Here is a 20,292-nt window from a genome sequence, read left to right on the forward strand (position 1 = left end):
GAAAAGAACGAGTGTTTCAATGTCTTTATAGTAGGTTTGCAGGTGATAATGCAGGATGCTCACAACACAGTTAGGTCCTTTACCAACGTCATCTTTTTCGAATATCATGTAATTGTAATGTAAAAAAAAAAAAAATATAAGTAAGATCCTGTAAAGGCGAGCAATTTCAGTTCCTATGATTCAGTTTGAAATTCTAACCTGAACTTTTTGTTTTTCGTCTGTAATTCCGAAGACTCCGCACTTCTTGGTTGCTTTGAAGTATGCTGTACCAGGTTGTTGTGGACTGACAGGGTAGTGAACGGTTTGGGCAAAATCAAATGACAGAACGACTGCTGTAGGGTCAGTATTTCTACACCAACTTTGATAATATTCTCGTTGATTTCGGGCTCGGTGGAGGTGATCAAGAAATTGATTAAGCTTCTGTGCGCGTTCAATGTCAGTAACACCTTTGGCTTGCGCAATCGATATTGTGTTTCCTATTAAAAGAAAAAATACTGAATTTAATCTCAACGTTTGATACAACTATAAAATGAGAAAATAATGAGCTACTTACCACGGCAGACATCGCGGAGATCATCCGCTGGTTTCATAACTGTAACATGGGGTATGTATTTGGACCATATCCGTCGAAAACTGCAATTACTCATCTTCAATTCGTCATCACTGAGTGAAGAAATGTATTTTCGATAAATTGAGGACTTCGTCTCGCTGGATGGCAGTTTCATTATCCGAAAATCCTTAAATTTTGGGAGTCATCCGGGCAGTGGAAGAGCCATTAAATCGGCTATAGCCTCGATGAATTTAACAGCTTTTTCGATGTCAGCCGGTTTAAATGACTTTGGATGTGTACTCGGTTTATTTGCCAGTCCGTGTTGGCGCACTGTTACACCCTGTGCGTGAAAATGACGTACTAAATTTTCGTAACGCTTCGTCGTACAGGCATATACAAAAAGGAAAAACGAACGACAAACAGGTACTCTGTAGAAGGTAAATTGAATTCTATGCCTCATAACTTCTGTATCCTGTCTCTGTCCATATTTCTTCCGCCCAGCAAGCTTTGCGTATACACTTTCTAGCTTTTCGTTACTCATAATTCCAGCTTCGATGTGACTTAGTATCACTAAATCAAGTTCATTTTTCGACATCTCTAAACAATTGTTCCGCGTACTCTCGATCATTTCCCGTGGTATCAGTGTATGGCATTCATTATTACAACAATCTTTTGACAGAAATTTTGTTACCAGCTCCTCCTCCTTTACATCAACAACATACAGGTCCATCTTAACAAAAGTTTGTTCGGTATCATCTTCTGCCTGAGATACACATCATCATCCTTTTCATGGAAATATTGTCCGTATACGGCACTGAACTCCTCATCAACACTCATGTTTCATTTCATGCGAAATGCGAAGACGATAATCAACAGAAACAGTAAACGTCACTTCTTCAGTGTTACTTTTTTTAAATGTTCCACACTAGCAACTTACACGATGAACTATAATAATATTCCGACCAACAACAACACTTACTGGACCAACAACAACACTTACTGGACCAACAACAACACTTACTGGTAGTCCGGCGCGGAGAACAATTAACGAGATAATGAGAAACTGACGAAACGAGTTGCTTACTTTTAACAGCTTTTTCACAGAAAACTAGTTTTCGCACGTAAGTTCCCTTTTCGTAGACCAGGTCACATATACATTTTTATATACAAGATATTTTTATAAAACACCCAGTAACCAAAATATACATCACTGGGGCGGCAGCCCCAGGTTTACCACACAGAAAGGGAATTCTAGTTACCTCATCCTTTCCCAAGGGTTATAATCCCTAAGCGCGGCCGAAGGCCGCCTACGCAGAAAGGTGTGCTCTGCAATTTGTGTTCAGCCCCCCTTCTTCGGACGCAAGTTTAACTTTGTTTTTTCTTTGCAAAAACGCTAAAATTCCCCTATTTTCAAACAGCTCCCCAGAGGTCTGTGGGAGGGGTTGGGGGGGGAGGGGTGACTTTTCATAAAGCGGCGTCAATCCTCTTTCGTTTAGGGGGGATTTGTGGGGCCCACACCACCTCCCCCTCCGCCCCCACCCCTAAATCGTTGTACAAATAGCTAAACATTTCCCAAAAAAACAATTAAAAACGATAAAGAACTTTCGGAATAATGAATTTTCGGAATAACGAATCATCAAAATTATCTCATTGTTGGTTCTGTGTTACAAAGGCAAATTAATTTTAGTTTCGATATAAGGAACGCTGCTTGCGTTTTCAGTTTTACAGTTCGCTTTCCTTGCAAAAGAAAAGGTAAATAAATTGTTGTTCATCTGCATAAAAAAGCGTGTTTTTTACATTACTTTACTTACATATGTATGACTTTGGATTAATTGACTTTGATTAATTGACTTTGATTAATTGACTTTGATTAATTGTTAAGAGAAGAGATGCGAATTGAAGACTTTTTCTCAAAACAATAAGTAAAATGTTCGAATTTCGTTGTCGCTGAATTAAATAACTATAACATTTCAAAGCGAAATTAAAAAGCAATAACCTCCAATATGTTCTAAAATTAATACTCTCCGGCGAATTTCTAATCGATTAACACCTTTACTTTGTTTTACACAAACATTCCTAAACACTCCAACGCACTGCGGGATTGTGTTATTTAAGCACCTACTTATCCACTAGCACTCAATCAATCATTTCGAAAATTTCTAACTGATTGATTGATTAATGGAGTTTTAAGATGCTCACATATTTATACATACATATTCTTAAACTTGTATGTGTAATCGCAAGTAAATTAATTGAATACTCAAATGATTGATTAACTAAGTATAAGCAAAATATGATCATTACTATTTATAAATGTTGTAAAAAGAATTAAATTCTTGCATAACTAGGCTGTTTAACAAAAAAATTATAATAAAAAGTTTAAGTAAAATTTGTATAAAAAATAATAAATTTCTAGAAACTAACTTTGAATTAAAATGTTCAATTTCTAGTTAGCCCAATATTTGTAGACTTTTGGCAACTGTAAGAATAAATTAAGGGTTAAAATTTTTTATCTTAGAGTTTGAAGACAAGCCTCAAAAATCCCATGCAATTACGGTTTGATGCTGTAAGTAAAAATTTTCAGTATTGGCTGGTTGGTGGAGACTTTGGCGAAAGTCGATTAAACGCGAATTTTACTGCGCTGCTTGCAGACGCTTATAAGTAGAGCTGCTCTGTGCTTTTTGTACATTAACAAACATGTGTAGAGTTTGGAAATTATGAAATTTTTTATATGTATTTTGCTCCTTTCTGCATTTTTCTTACATTATAAGGAAGTGTAGTTTGTGGACTTGGCGAAAAATTGCTAAAAACGGTTATTTTCATGAAAATGTGTTTGAGAACTGCTTTAATTTTTTTGTTACTTTAAGTTGCTCCATTCCGACAGTGTTACACCTTCCTATAAACCACGCCCATCTTGGCCGCGCCTATGGAATTTGTACATACTTCACTTTCCTAAAACCACACTACCGAAATTTACATTTATGCATTTGCATATGCAAGTCAAGTAAGCAATTATTTTGTGGTTTTAACTAAACACATTTCCGTAATCTAATTTTCGCTTTCTTTTGCAAACAAAGGCTTCAAAGGCTTTGCCGTATGACACATACAAAAAAAAAAAACAACTCTAATTAAGTTTAACATTCCACTAACACATAAAATTAAAATTTTTATTGTTGATTGTCTGCCTTCGCAACTCATCATCAACTTAGTCACACCCTTATTTCTTCGACCACTGATCGTATTTGTTTTTGCTTTTGCTAATTACGATGAATCGCCGAAAATTAACACTTTTGAATGTATGGGTTCGTGAAATCCTTGCATTTTTTATTTACTTTAGGTTTGACTTATATTTTTTTTTTGTGGTTGAGTCCTACCCACAGGGCTCTAAAAATAATGCGCGTCGCTTTTAATTTTATTTTTGTCTTTTGCTTTGCTTGGCTGCGAGTTGAATGCCCACAAGTGCCGGCGCATGCATTTTTTGAAAGTTGGCATCTCCGGCAATGCATCTCAGACACGTCGCAAACTTTTGTTTCACAAATGCAAAGGGTTGTTGCTACGGTCAGGAGTTTATTTGAGGCAGCCGAAGAAAAGAAATAAATGCATAGCATATACATACATTTATATTGAGACATGGGTCATGTATGTTATGCTTTTGTGCATGCATGTCTGTTTTTTAATTACTATTATAATTCTTTCGTACGCTTCTTGTCCTTTATTTTGTGCGGCGCATTTTTGTACAACCACTTGACAACCACCATAAAGTGGGTAATTAATTGCCCGAAAAGCGCAAAAAAAACTGTTACAGTTGTGTTTGTTTTTAAATAAAAAAAAAGTCTACACGAGTCGTATGTGCTGGTTTTTCTCTTCTTTTTTGTTTTATGCTTTTTGCACTCTTCGCAAAAAGTGTAGTAAGCAATTCAGTTCAACATTCTTTTCAGTCACATGCCGCCGCCATCGCAAAAACTTGCCACTGCATAAAACTGCTTTTTAAATGCCAGCAAACAAGCGTTCGAAATCAAACGCCATTTATGGCGGGAAGTCCAAATCCAAAAAGATCAGCGCAACTGTTAGTTGCAACGCAAAACGGCATTGATTGAAATGAAGGCACTAAACTAGTTTTGGGGCTCTGGCTGCGAAAATAATACTCAAGCGGAGATTGGCTCCAAGAGCGTAAAAGAGCACGTACAAAAATTTGAGTGCTGGCACCCACTCTTTCAAAGTCTATGGCACTCATATGTATGTATATAGTACGTCTTAACAGCTTTCCATTGAAGCAGATCTGTCTCGCGGCCAGCTTTCCTACTATGCACGGCACCCATGCTGTTGTTTTGTTGTCATTTCATCACACTTGCTGTTTGTTTGTTTGTTTGTGTCTGTCTGTTTGTGACTTAAATTGGTCAACTTTGTTTGTATAATTTTTATTTGTTATTTTTTGCTATTAACATACATATCTTGCAGCTTTCTGCGTTGCGAGCTTCATTTCCTAGAAACACAATTCTTTGTCACCTTTGGTGAGACTTCTGATTTTTGTCAGCATCGGCGCGGCGCATTTTGTTTACAACCATTGTTGTATATTTTTGTTTATATTGTTCTTTACTGATCTAAACAAACACATTAAAAGTTATAAAAGGTCGTTGAAAACAAAATATCAAGATTTTTGTTTCTTTCATATGTATAAGTAGATACCTATTGTGGGCGCTTATAGGCAATAAAATGTGCAATAAATAATTAATTCATATTTTTGGGAACCAGAAAATAGATACCAATATAAATATGTATAGTATTCCTTGCGTTTAGCACTTTGAATTTCCAATTATAGATTTTGGAGAGTTTTTTAAAACCTTTTAAAAATACAAAAAAATATTTTTTTAGCAGCTAATTAAGGTACTATTTTAATTAGTGGAGAGTTTGGAGACTTTTTAAAAACGCGTTTTATGTAAATATTACTGTATATGCTTGTATAAATTGCGCCATAAAGTGGTTTTGTTTTTTTCCACTAATACAGCAGTGTCGAGTTTGTAGACTGTGGTAAAATTTGTTGAAAATGTATTTTTTTTTTAATATTAAAGCCTTGCTGCAATTTTATTACATAATTAGCAGGGAAGATTTCTTTGTTTGCGCCGCGAAAGGTTAAACCACTTATATTTTTCACTGATTTGCTTGGGCATAAGTGGAATGAATGTTGGGAGGAGAGAATGTTAAAAAGTGTTATAAAAGAGAGTTTTAAAAGGAATGGAGCATATAAATACTCAAAATAAAGTCAAAACTTAAAGTTAGTGACAGCTTTTTGACATACGTTTCAATGGTATATCTGTCAAAAAAGCTGCAACTGACTTCAGAGTCGGCTTTTATTCGACTATGATTATGGTCCAATTTCTTTTTGGTGAAGGTTTATTTATCTGCTTCAGCAATGAGGTCAAGCCTCTTTTCAACTTCATATGATTTAGACTTACCGCGTATTATTTTGGAGAGCTTTTAGATTGGGATAGAAGTTTGTCTCATAGTTGAGGGGAAAGAACGCATTGCAGAGAATGCTCATATTCTCATTCAGGGAGATTCATACGCATAATAATCAGGGAGTATGGTAGGGCTATTCGATCACTTAAACTGTAAAAGAAATCACTGGGAATTAACAATTAAGGGAAGCATAAGGGAGATTCCCTTGCAAAAGTAATAAAAGCAAATCCAGACTCATAATTCCATTTAAGTCGCTATTTTATAGGAGAAAAAACGCAACTCCTGGAATATCCTCTCCCTTATTTAAATAGTTTAGTAAGCCGTTTGAGAAGTATATATCTGTTGAGTAAACATCATTTAAACATCTAAGGTTGCATACTTTTTTGTAAATCGAATGCAAAAGCAATAGTTAGTTAAATAATAACTATGTATTATGTAATAAAAAAATCGGTTTAAATATAAAGAGATTCTGTCACCCTCATAAACATTTAATGTTTTTTTTTTGGCGAGACTCACTGCACACGGTGGGCAGGAAACAAAGATAGGTTGCATAAAAATGTCGACAAAAACTGAAAGCAGGGTTGTATTTGTTGATATTTTTAGGTTAAGAATCCGTTTGAATTGAAATCCTAGCTGCTCCTGTTTTAAAGTGAGTTAAAAAAGGGGAACAGATTTGTATGAGATTTCTTTTCGTACAAATATGCTCTAATTATCGAGAAGTACGCCTTCCTCTTTTGCAAATATATCCTATCAGAGGTATATAAAATGTTGATATCTTTAAAACAGGAGCAGCTAGGATTTCAATTTAAGCGGATTCTTAACCTTAAGATATCAACAAATACAACCCTGCTTTCAGATTTTGTCGACATTTTTATGCAACCTATCTTCGCTTCCTGCCCACCGTGTGCAGGTTCTAATACAGCAACACAGTTCATACGTATTTTCATAGATATTAAAGATTATCGAAATTTTCGATTTTTGTCCAGCTAAATCGTCACTTTTGCCGCGAGTATGCTTACTGGCATCTAAAGATTTACATACATATGTAGGTGCCTTCTGTCGTCTCTATCGTTTGTTCTTACCAACACTTCACACACCCCCACATTTTTATGCTCTGCATCCTTCACACATTTACATATTTATTCATTTATTGTTGGCTATTAGATTTCATTTTAGTTTTGAATTATTGTCTAAATATTACGTCGTTAGACCTTTCCACTGCTGCGTCAGCTGTAACTTCTTGGAATCTCCGCTTTGCTTTGCGCATTAAAAATAAACTGTGAATATTAATTTTCAACCAGAGCGGCTGTAAATGACCAATTGTGCTGAGTTAACTTTTAACTTAATTTTTATTTTTTTTTATTTGTCTGATCATATGTATGTACAACAACGCAGCTGCCATATATGACACCCACCTGATTCCTATTCGCTGAATTGCAACATGATTTTAAAATATATTTTTAGAGCATTATGCTTAGTTGATTCAATTCGTTATAATTTTTAATTGCTCATAAGCAGCATTTCTGCCATTAAACTAGGAAATGAATATCGTTGGCCGCAACGATGCTCCTGCTATTCGTACTTTAATTTTTAATTGAGCTACGTTTATGTTTTTCGGTACTTTTAATTATTTTCTATCAACTTATTTTAAACTCATTTAATTAATCCCCTTACATATGTATGTATGTCAGCTTGTTGCGATCGCAACCTATTAGCGCTAGCTTATCTAATACCCCGTGTGATTGTCTGTTTGCCCGTTTTTGGCACAGTAATTATGTATTTACATTTGGTCTCCACTATTTTCTGTACTATTTCACATTTTATTGCTAAGGTGATGTTTTTAGCACCTCAAAACTAAAAAAAAAGACTAAGGAAACGTGTGTTCCGTTAACAACTAAATAAGCTATTGCCATTGCCATTTATTTAAGTTTTTTTATATGTACATATACCTACATATAAACATGTGGTATGTATGCATATACATATATGTAAATATTTATATGTACAATATAAAATAGTAAGTAATATTTAAAGTGCCTAATTGGCTAGCGCTCGAGTAATGTTTTTGTGCAGAAAGCGACAAAGTAATTTGCTTATATGTACATGTGTGTATGCATATATATGTATACATATAAAAATTAATTTACTAAGTATACTTCATATTTTCTTAAGTGTTCTTGAAAACATCTTTCCGTACTTTTAAAAATAGTCTCCAAGTCTATTGTTCAATAGTAATTAAAAGCAAGGCATGCATTTAAAATTATCGTATTGTTCATGTCTATTTATGCAATTTAAGAACATGTAAAGGCACTGTCGGGTGTGGAGAATTTTCGAAAGGCATTAGAGAATTCTTTTCTAATACCTCCAAGTTTCCATTACTTTATTTGTTCCGTGTAGAGTTTGGTGTCCTTCTGAAATGCGAGCAACATTAATTGTGAACGCATTTTAATGTTTTTCTAAAGATTTAGATGTAATTTTTTAGTTTTTGTAGAGTTTGTAGACTTCCTGAAAGAGTGCTTAAATGCAAGCTATGTTAATTGCCAATGCATTTAATGCTTTATTCCAGTTTGAATTCTTTTTTTTTTGTTGTACTGTAGAGTTTGGAGACTTTGCATAAATGAGTAAATTTAAAGCTTTAGCGCAGATGACAACATTTTAAAGCTATTTCACGAATTTATATCTTACTGCAGACTGCAAAAAAAAAAATTACTTGCTCTAATAAATCTGTTGTACGCAATCTACTTAACTAAGGCTTACAAATTAACAGTTAAGTATGGTTTTTATTCCGTTCGTGTGTAAAGAAAAAAAATTAAATTGCATAAAAAATAAGGAGTAAGAATGCATATTTTGTTTTTGCTCTTGTTTTTTTGAAATAACACACACACACTTACAGTGAATTAATCAAAATTTGTGCGCAGTTTGCAAATTCGGCTGCAAAGCCAGTGAGCCCATTTTACATTTAATTTGTAGAGTAAATACCATTGTCTATTAGCTTAGCAGCTCAAGAGTCACACAAGTGATTCAATTGTTTGACATACCATTATGCGTTGTAACTGTTTTCCTATGCTCTACAAAATATATGACTAAAATATGTCAGTTTGAATTTTTATGTAAACAAATTAGGGGTATTCTCTGAGTCTTGCAAAGGCCTTGCACGGTGCACGGATTGCATGGTTTGCAAAGCTGTCCCATACGAAAACCGGTTTTTACCGTGCAATCCGTGCAATCTGTGCACCATGCAAGGGCTTTGCAAGACTCAGAGAATACCCCTATTTTTGCTACCCGTAGCACTGTGTGTAAATGCTCTGAGTAAGCACACCACACACACATACACACATAACTATAATTTTTTCTTTGAATTTGTTAACAAGGTAGTGTTTTAGTATTTTGCTTAGGAAGCAATACAACCCTTTCCAAGCTTATGCTAGCTATTTTAGAGTAAACTATGATCAGTGAAGTTATAAGAAACTTTGGAGACTTTTCAAAAATGGTTTTCTTCCATTAAAAAAAAAATACTTGAAAGCAATAAAAATCGGAAGTAATCATGTTTTCGAGTAAATTTGGTAGTTTCGTAAAAAACTTCCTTACGTGAAGATTTGAGTTTGCTCAGAAAGGTGAAAAGGCTTGATAATTCCACATCAGTGTTACCACGTATAATCAGCGTTAACTTCAAAATTAAATAAGTCTTTCTGATTTAATTTGTCTTTTTTTCAATTAGATTTAGAATTTCAGATTAGATTTAAAATTTTGGCTTTTCCCAAAAATTCAAAAAAAAAATGTAAATTATGCATGTCATCAATAAAAATAAATCCCGGCATGCTATCAAAAGCAAAGATAATAAAATAATTAATGAAAGGGAAACAAGTTAAATTTCGCGAACCTGTATTATTGAGGCTGTAAAATTCTGTTAATAGTAAAAATTCCAGATCAATTCTGGCAACTATCTTTCAACTCACCACAGTATTTCGAAAGGCAAAGAAGAAAGAAAGAAAGATATGCTAACGAAGAGGTCTTAACGTTATTGTGTTTGTCTTTTGGCTATAAGTTTTCTATAAAAAAAAATTAAATGAAAAATATATATACATATATTTTTCTTTTTAAACAATACAAATTAAAAGAAAAAAGTAAATAAGTTTGTAAAAATTAAGTGAAATTAAAATTTTTTTTCTTTTTCAAACAATAAAATATAAAAATTAAAAAAAAATTAAAAGAAAAAAGTTTTATCAAATAAAAAAAATTATTTTTATTTCTAAAACAAGAACATCCAAAAATTAAAAAGAAATAAACTAAACAAGAAAAAATATATAACATTAAAAAATACACAAAATAAGTTTAAAAAATTAAATGAAATTAAAAATATTTATAGTTTTCTTTTTAGAACATTAATCTTTAAAAATTAAAAACAAATTAAATAAAAATAAATAAATTTAAAAATATTGTAAAAAATACGTCTCGAAGGCAGTGCCAGCGCTTTGCTCACTCTTTACTGCTTCGTACCTCACAAAATTAATTAAAAATAGGCGTTAAATTACTTCGATTCATTATATATTATTTTTAATTAACTTAAAAGTACCTAATCTTTAATAATTGGTAAAAAAGTGATTAAAAATGATTTTCTCTTATTAAAAGCGAGTATTTTGTTAGAGAATGTTGTTTGACAGTGTTTTGAAATACGAGGTTTTGCCAAAGTAACGTCTATCTCCATGTTCAAGAGCTTTCACCACGAAACTTGGCAAGGGATCTTTTTTTGTAAGACTTTCGTACCAGTATAAACAAAATCTCTCAAACTATCTTTTGCCCTCTGTTTTTCAATTGTATTACTAAAGACTTGCAACTATCTTAGCCAGAATTGCCCTGCCAGAACCGTACGTTATTTGTAGCTCGTAGAGTCATCGGTGTTTTTGCGATTATTGCATGTGACCGCTCTTTATTACATAGCAACCTATGTATGTATGTAATATATAATACATATTCATCTGGAAAGGCAGAAAACCTGGGACAACGCAATAGCATAACCAATAGCATAAACAATTTCCAATAATTTCTAATGACAGATACAGTTTTGACTGACTGCTTTTAAAGCGGTTGTTATTTTCGTTAGCAAATATTTATTTATTTATCGGATGTACATACATAAGTACATAAATATGCATATATGTATGTAAAAAATCACATTTACATATTATTATTGTTATTAACCCATTAAAAATGATGAACACATGCGTCGTGCCCCACTCATCACACACATCCACGTACCTACATGCATATGTACATTAGGATTGTTCTATATCGAAAGAAATATACCCCTATTTTTTTATTTTGAAATCAAAAAATATTTAGGGGGTGCTCAAAGCGCTCAAAGTTTTCCATGTATTTTATATGGAGAAAAAACCATTTTTCGTAGAAATGGTGTAAAACTCTTAAAAATCAATATTTTTCGGAAAACTGTGGTTCTCTTCAGGAGACTTCCAGTATTAATATCCAATTGTTTATTTAACCATTTTTTATGATTAAAGATTTTTCCATTGCATTTTCTAGGGGTTTTGGAGGACCTATAAAATATAGTTACTATGAAAAAATGGTTAAAAAGACAATTGCGTATTATTACTGGGAATCTCCTGAAGATAATAAAAGTTTTCCGATCGAAAAATATTGATTTTTAAGAGTTTTATACCATTTCTACGAAAAATGGTTTTTTCTCCGTATAAAATACATGGAAAACTTTGAGCGCTTTGAGCACCCCCTAAATATTTTTTGATTTCAAAATAAAAAAATAGGGGTATATTTCTTTCGATATAGAACAATCCTAGGGGGTGCCGGCATTAAAAATCCGACCTTATTTTTTTTACATACATTTTTGGACGACTTTAATGTACATATTTACACACGTACCTACATACATAGAAGGCGTCATTCAATGCGCGCTGGTTGAGGAAAATAAATCTCAAATTGGCGCGATCAATTTGTGGTTATTTACAACAGCGCACAAAAAAATGTTTATTTTTTTTAACTAAAAACAATTTTATGAGTAACTTACCTACGTTGTTATAAAGAAATTACGCTTTTTACTTGTGATTACTTGAGTGATCAATTAAATACATACATACGTGAAATTTGCCGATCAAAAGATCTGTCACAGCGATCACGCACGCCCACCTGCCAAGCGCGCAACCAAAACATAAGCGCTCATTCGCTTAAGCCGCACTCACACAACAAATGTGTGCGGCAAGGAAGTAGGCGAGAGGGAGTGTGAATAAGTGAGCGCGATGGTGGGAATCGAGCGTTGTTGAGAGGCGGGCAACACAGATGCCTTTACTTGGATCACTCAAATGAGCTGCGCTCATATTGAATGAGTGACTACTTTTCGAACGTGCCGCGAACTCAGTCACATTTAAGCCGGCAAAAGAACATAACAAAGAGCGAAAAAGCAGCGCCGCGCAAGCTAAACAAAGTCAATGCTTGTCTGTCGCACAGCACAGTCATGCCGCCTTCTAGGCATACGCTATGCGACGCTCACCTCCGCGCTTTGCCATTTCTGCAAGTCAAGAACGCCATCAAAGTCGTTCGCTTATCGACGGCGTACGGCGCACGGCGCGACTACCTTGCATGGGGCTGTTTTGCTTAAAAAGTAAAGAGTACACCTGCGTTTATTTCATTTGCGTTAAGACAGCCCGTTCGTTCAGAACGTTCACTCCATAAAAGAAAAACAATCTTCCATACGTTTATTCCGTATAAACAAAATACAGACAACGAGATCGCGGCGTACGAGCGAACCAAAAGTGTTGCCGTTTGTTGATCGTTAGTTTCTTCTAAAAGAATCTATTGAAATTTATTTCTATTATTTATATTCATGATCGGTTTGTAAGCTTCTAAAAGTTTTGAGAAAAAAAATCGCATTACCAAAAAAGGTACGAACCGTAAAAAGATCGATCGAAGATCGCCACTCATTGACTGACTGATCGTGCGAGCGTTGAATGTCGTGTGTGTTTATGTGATCGGAATTGAAAATTGGAAATTGGAATTTTTCAACGTACATTTAATCGATGAAAAACCTAAAACGGAGTCGAAGTTGAACAGGTTTAGTCAGCTTGCTGTTTATTTTTTTTACACAAATAATTACTTGCGCACGCACTACTCTTACAAGTTCCTTAATTTTATGCGAAATCGGCGTGGAAGTGCAAATGGACCTGTGTGTGTGCATTTGAGTGAAGTAATCACTAGTAAGTAAGCACAAAAAAAAGGACCGAATGACTTGGAGCGAAGTAAAAAATCAAGCAAATCAACTAAAAATCGCAGATAAAATCGTAAACTGTAATTTCGTGTAAGCTGCGACATACATGAAAAATGCATTCATTATATCTTAACGAGCATTTGTTTGATGCACAAGCGAGTCTTGACCACAGCAGCGAACATAGCAGTACGCCAGTGTCCGTTGTGTCGGCGAAGAGTACGCAACTTTGCGTGAAAGCGCCTAAACCGATTGAGAAGAAAGTTGTGCTTGCGTTGAAAAAATTATTGAAGTGAAGGACACGCTAGTCAGCTAGCAAGTGAGCAAGTAATCGAGAACAAAGAACGACACTGAAAAGTGAAAGTCAAGGAAGTGACACTATAAAGCGCACAAAATACAAAGTTGGAGGAAAAAGTGTTCCACAAGTTCAATTCAGTGTTAGCGGTAGTAAACTTATCGAAAAGATATTTTGAGAAATTCTAAAGTGTAGAGAAATAAGTGGAAAAACTTATAATTGCCACGATTGAGAAAAAAAGTTGTTGGTTTTTGAGAAAAAAATTAGTAAACTGTGATAAAAGAAGTTTTAAAGCAACTAAAAGTAGCTTCATAGCCGAAGCAAATGAAAATACACTAAAGACGAAAAAAAGAGAAATTTTAAAGAAAAGTTTTAGCTATTTTTTAATAAAAATTGAATAGTTTGTAAAGAAAACTTAACAACGAACTTGCCGAAGCTAACTTTTAACGAATAAAAAGTTTCGTCCTTGAACGAATTTCCACAACGAATTTTATTTTTAATACTAAACAAATAAAAATTAAAAATAATTAAAAAAAATAAAAAATATTGCGTAAAATTAAAATAAAAATTTAAAAAGTCAGTCTACACAAAAACTATACACCGTGCAAAAAAAAACGATTTTTGTTTTTTAACATTTGAAGTCATAAAAATTTACACTGTGCCACCAATAACAACTTTCCCGAAAGCAGTATTAAAAGAATCCAAGCAACACAAAAAATTCATTCAAATCCCCACACCACAAAAAAAAACAAAAATCTACAAAATGATCTTCAATAAGTACATCGAAAAACTTTCGAGCTCCTTTGGCGCAAGCGCCAAGCAGCAACAAGCCAAGCACACAGAAGTCAGTGACTACAATAACACACGCAATGTGGAGTATGAGAAAGCAATGGCCGCCAATTACATCAACTGTGGCCATTACTATCACTATAATCAAAGTCATATAGCTTCGAAAAAGAAGAAACCAAATAAAAGTCAACAGCAGCAGCAGCAGCAACAACAACAGCAGCAGCAGCAGCAACAGCATCAACGCAACTTTTTAAGCACAGATGAATTGGCAACAATAAATAATGGCCAAAATAGCAGTAGTTGTTGTAAGAGCAACAACAGCAGCAGCAACAACAAAAGCATTAGCAATAATACAACAAGTCATACTCATAGTCAAAGTAATAATTACCTAAAAGTGCCACAACAATCGCATCATCCGACACGCCTCAATGCCAAAGATATACCTGCGCTACGCATCTCTACGGATGTGCATATTACTCGAGATGCCGCGGATGGATATGCTTGTGTGAGTGGCGGCGACATATCACCCTCGCATTACTACGAAGGTGACTTCTATGGCACGCCACTTTCATCGCTGAATCCTTCGCCTGCCTCGTCGTATACGACCTCACTCTCGACGGAATCGTTGGCAGCTGGTGCCTGCAGTCCCAGCACCTCGATGTCGGCTGCCTCGACGCCCACATCGTTGTCGACGTCGCCACCGCGTTTTCACAGTCGTCCGCCATCGTTGCGGCTATCCAAGGAGTTGGCCGCGATTTACAGCAAATTGTTACACTTTCCGTGGGTATTTTTCTTTTATTATTGGAAACATGTATTTTTATATAAGTTTAATGTTTATTGAAACTCTGTAGTATGTGAATAATGCGAGGCGTAATAACAAAGGAATGTAGACTCTAGAAATACTACCAAAATTCATGCACTGCGTTTTCAGTTGCCTGTAAAGGTGTTTACAGCTAATTTCAGTGTAGTATAGAGCTTGGAGAGTTTTGAAGACTACGCATTTTCTCTTGAAAAATAACTCAAACGTTTAAAAATTGTGTTCAGACAAAGTGAATTGCTTTGTAGAGTTTGGAGAGTTATGCTATACTGCCTTAAACAAAGCAAAATTGTGTTTCATAGTGTTTGGAGAATTTTAAAAACTGAGCATAGAATTGTTAAACATTTTAAAATCTCTTAAATACCTTCAGTTTTGAAGTATTAACGATGTTAAGAACTTTTCCAAATCCTTAAAATACTTTTAGTTTCTAAAATTTTGAAGCATAAATGCACATTTTCTACACTCTACAAAACTTGTCTCCAAATTATTTGCGCACGAAAATAAGCTCGTAATACATTTTTAATTAAATATTACTTAGTCTGTCCGAAGTTCCCCAACAAATTTAATATCTCCTCGGTAGCTTCGTCACATTTTTTTTTCATTCCGCTTTTAGTGACGCAGTGACGCTGTAGCCTAATTTTATGCATCCGCCCGTATGACTGCAGTAAGCGCATTTATAAATATCATTCATTGTGGCCCTCTTTTAACGCACACTGCTAACATATATAACGGTAAATGTAAATTTAACATTTACATACGCTTATTGACGCAAGTGATTTACACCAACGCAGCCGGGTAACCGTTACAAACAGAGGTCAGATAATTTGATGGTTTAAAATGCCAAAAATATGATAACTTTCAATAACTTATTTCGCAAGTGTCGAAAGCGTATCAGAAGCTCATACTTTTACATGCGCATCAGCTGTCTGCTTTTTAAGTGAAGAACAAGTTTTCGATATAATTTTAAGCACAAATTTTAAAAATAAATTATTTGCGCTCACGTTTATCACGCATGAGAGTGTACGTTGAAAAAAGTGGAAGGGTAATAAAAACCAACGACACTGTCACGCTGTGAAAACAACCATAAGCACTGTTGGGACTGTAGGCGCTTACTTGTTAATATTTTTTTTCTTATTAAATTAAATAACAATGCTGATTGAAAATGCGTGGCTCTAGTGTCGCCGCAGCTAATTAGCAACTTTGTGGATTTAAGTGATATATGCGCACATGACATACGCAATTATGAAGCGCAAAATTTGCTTATTTACAAGATATTTATAAAAGATAAGTAATAAGTAACAACTATAGGGCATGTGTTTACTTGGATGAGAGTTTTTATAAATAATGTAGTGATACTAATTTTTTAGCTGCTAAAGATGTTTTTTCACATTTTTCTTAAAATTTAAGAAAGTGGAGAGTTTGGAGACTTCCTAAAACTTAAGCTAACTCAATATTCAAACATCAAAAGCTACGCAGACCATTTTTTTCGTGCTGAAGTATTTATCGAACCAGTGTAGAGTTTGTAGACTTCAAAAAAATTTAATAAAATCAATTGTTGTACATTAAATGCTGCTAGGACATAAATTTGCTGTAGCATAGAAGTATTTTGAATGAGTGTAGAGTTTGGAGACTTTTGATAATTCGCACAAAATTAATGCGAAGAATGAGTTTACTTTCTTTCTGACCAGATGTGACTGTATATTAAGTCTTTTACTAAATCATTTTGCATAAACGTTTTTGTCTAATACAATTTTTCAATTAATTTTTTAAAAGAAAATATTTTGATATTTTTAAATAGGTATTGTCAGCTTTTACTTGTTTTATTTAATATTGTGCGGCCTGCTGTTATAACACAAATGGAGGGACCTACAATTTCACGCCGCCTCCGAATGGCAAATGGTTTTAAGGGCAGATTTTTCAAGGCAGAAATACCCCCGAACGATTGCCGGTGTTAGAAAATAACTTTTTCTAATTTAGATGTTGCTCGGACCAGGGCTTTTTTTGTATTTAGTGTACTGGCCTTTTATTAAACTACTCAATTAAAACCACTATCACATGTTTAATATACGCAAACAGCGAGCGATTTACATGTGATTGTTACGAAATTTTCTTTTGTGCTTGTCTTTTTTATTATAGAAGTCATAGAATTCCCAACACGTGTTTTTATTTGTTTAGCATGCCATTGTTAACTGTTAAAAAAAAAAAACACTCTACACAACTTGAGCTTACATTGTAGGTGACTGTACACACACGTGCGTTCGCCTCGTGTGTTGGTGCCATTTCAAATTGGTAGGCATGTTTATGCTACTTTATTGATGTCATTTATCTCGCGCACTTACATAATTAAGCATCCAAATATGTACATTTATCTATACAAATTATGGCAATTTCTTTGTTGATTATAAATAATTGTGATTTTGCGCTGTGATGATGATTTCTTGTTTTTCTCGACACTTCCTTTAACTAGTTAGTTAACTTTTGAAATTGCTCTGAATTGATTTGTTTTGTTACGCTGCTTTTCGTTAAGTTTGCATTACAAGGCATTTTTTTTAACTGTTCGTGTTTGTGTGCACCACCCTGTGCTTCCACAGCTCTTCAACTCCGCCTTCTACTTTGCAGCATACAGCGAGCGTTCGCATCGCCTACATTTAATAGATGTAATCAGCTTTGTGTGAATTGATTTCAGTAATTGTAGCAATTGTTTGTATACATAAGTGCGGACAGACCGCAACTAAATGTTAATCATACCATCAAATAGTGTGTGCTTAGGCGCGCAAGCTAGATATTATCGTGGTAATGCGTTGTTAATAGAAAATGCTTAACAATTACTTGATGTAATGCTTAAGTAAATAGCAAATAATAATGCAACGTTGCTGCACTACGTACGAAAGTAATTGGAGCAATTAGGTATTTTCTTGACAGCTGCAGTAGCACCTTAGCGTTCGTTGGCTTGGCAAAAACGAGTTATAGGCTGTTTTTTTTTTTAAATCGCTTCAGACATCGCTTGTTTTGAAATTTTCGGCGCAAAACCGAAAAGTGGAAAGTTTTGGAAAAAATGATAAAAAAGTGAGATATTGCTAGTTTATTGTTAAATTGCTAATGGAGACTTTGCACACCTTTTGTTGATGCGCCATTTTTCATTTATACTAAGCAGTGAAGGATTTTCTACGCTTTGAAATATTTTGAAGCTTCTAAAAATGTAGGAAAATATTAAAATTGTCTAGGTAAAGGGCTGTTTGCAGCTCTCAAGAAAAATCACAAGAAATATTTTTCATTATTTCTGTTGGTTGAAAAAGTACTTTGCTTCCGCTGTAAATTAACTTGAAGGAATAATTATTCTAGAATTTTTTTTTTACATAGAAAATAAATTTCGATAGAAGAAAATTTCTTTTCCATTTCTTGTGCATCATTTTATGTGAATCTTTCGTTTTTCTTGAGAGCTGCAAACAGCCCTTAAAGCTGATTTCAAATTATATAGATTTTCGGCGCAGCAAAATGTGCAAAAAATTTCCAAAGCATGCTTGATTTGACAAAAATGTGCCTCAGCTTTAGTTTAAACTTGCGAAGCGAATGAATTTGGCGAAGCGAATGAATTTGGCGAAGCGAATGGATTGGCGGACGCAACTTAAATATGCATTAAGAGTGTTATTTTTTACCAGCTTGTGAAGTTCTTTGCATCACGAACATTTTTAATGCCTTCTCTGTTCTTTATTTCGCTTCGCCAAACCGTTAATCAATTGATCGATGGTGAGCGGTTAGAAAAAAGCGAACGGTTAGTCGATTTCGAGCAGTTAATCGAATACTTGCTAACCGGCAAAAAAGTCGATGTTTAACAGCAGCTCTAAATTGTTGTCTTTTTTGATTTTTTAAGAGTAAAGGGATTTAAATTTTGAATTTTGAAATAAAAAATGTTGTTTATTGTAAAAATTAAAAAAAAAAAAATTATTCTAATTTAGCATAATAAGGAAATTTACGCAATGTTCTTAAAAGAAAATGGGCTGATTTCAGTTTTTTTCTTTGAAACACTGCAGATATTTTAATTTTGAAAAAAATTTACTTTTCAAATAATTTCGACTAAAGTTTTATTAAAAATTTATATAACAATAAGTGGAGAGATTTCTGTTTCAAAACTGCATATTTAGAAAATACATAGTAAGAATAAAGCTTGCAAGCGATAAAGCAACAGATTAACAAATTTTCATAGCAACTTGTATATTATCATTATTTATTATTTATAACTCATATATTTTCATTAAAATGCGCTCTAATTACTATTTTAGTATAAATTATCGAAGTTATTTATTGCTGCGCTCTCACTAAAACTGATCATTTTTTGCTGTCGTTAGAACAAAGCCACCAAAGCGAGTGAAAGTTAAAAAATTAAATAAATTGCTACCAAACTACATACATACATACATTTATCTCACTGCTTAGAGTGGCTAGTAGTTCGCACTAGTGATTTTTTATACAGCCGTTAATTATACATACATATATCGCTAACGGGCCTTTACATTTGTAGCTGTTTCTACGCCACGTATTTTCATATTTCATGTAACAAGTTGTTTTTACCCCGACCTTTCTACTTAGTTTAATAAAAGCTTTTTTTTTTGTTTGTGCACAACAATTTACAACAACCACACATTTATATTGCCAATTACTCCATTTTTCACGCGGGAAATTGAAATTGAATTATAAATTTTGTTTTTGCAAAATTTTTACGCCCACCAGCCAACCAGCTGCGGACCAGTTTTGTTGATATTCATTCAATTTTCGCTGTGCTATGCCTGCTAAAACGGTTTGTTTACATTGTTGGCGTTGCTTTGACCTTAATCACATAAAAAACGATTTATGCATTTGCGTGAGTGTAGGGGATTGATTTGAATATTTATTTATTTTTATTTTTTTTTGCACTAAACTTTCTAAGCACTTACTTTACGGCCCCTAAGTATTTCCTGTTGTATGAGCTTATCAAAAGAATTAGATTTAATATGAAATAAAAGCGCATTTACGAAATTTTTGTTTAGTGCCATAAATATTCGCTTTATTGATTTTCAAGTAGTAAATGTTTTATATTTAGCAATGCGCTTAAGAAACGTACCTCTCGTTTGCATTTATTTTTGCATTTTCTTTCACTAAATAAAAAATCCCCATAAGTA

The 20,292-nt window shown here is 33.9% G+C and overlaps 2 protein-coding genes across 3 annotated transcripts in view; one reads left to right on the forward strand and one right to left on the reverse strand.

Moving 5' to 3' along the window:
• Positions 1–173: 173 nt before the first annotated feature.
• LOC118748666 lies at positions 174–1,297 on the reverse strand. The gene is made up of 2 exons (XM_036483254.1): positions 554–1,297; positions 174–476 (listed from the first exon to the last, which is right to left on the reverse strand). Exons 1-2 carry the CDS (start codon positions 575–577, stop codon positions 174–176), a joined length of 327 nt encoding a protein of 108 aa, XP_036339147.1. The 5' UTR covers positions 578–1,297.
• An 11,282-nt stretch (positions 1,298–12,579) lies between these two features.
• Positions 12,580–20,292, forward strand: part of LOC118748662 (tyrosine-protein phosphatase corkscrew-like) — a 32,814-nt gene continuing 25,101 nt past the window's right edge. Inside the window, exon 1 of one of the 2 annotated variants that reach the window (XM_036483247.1) lies at positions 12,580–15,099. In XM_036483247.1, the coding sequence (XP_036339140.1) occupies positions 14,294–15,099 (806 nt within the window). In that variant the 5' untranslated portion in view covers positions 12,580–14,293. The remainder of the gene's footprint in view (positions 15,100–20,292) is intronic. The other variant, XM_036483246.1, reaches the window with a different exon arrangement.

This window comes from Rhagoletis pomonella, unplaced genomic scaffold (genome assembly GCF_013731165.1).
Source record: "Rhagoletis pomonella isolate Grant_MI unplaced genomic scaffold, Rhpom_1.0 Rhpom_scaffold_00013, whole genome shotgun sequence".
Taxonomy (NCBI): Eukaryota; Metazoa; Arthropoda; class Insecta; order Diptera; family Tephritidae; genus Rhagoletis; species Rhagoletis pomonella.

Excerpts from the sequence above, each read along its gene's own strand:
- LOC118748666 (XM_036483254.1), bottom strand. The coding sequence starts at position 577 with ATGATCTCCGCGATGTCTGCCGTG. Across the intron at positions 477-553 it reads TCTCCGCGATGTCTGCCGTG|GAAACACAATATCGATTGCG; the intron begins GTAAGTAGCTCA and ends TTCTTTTAATAG.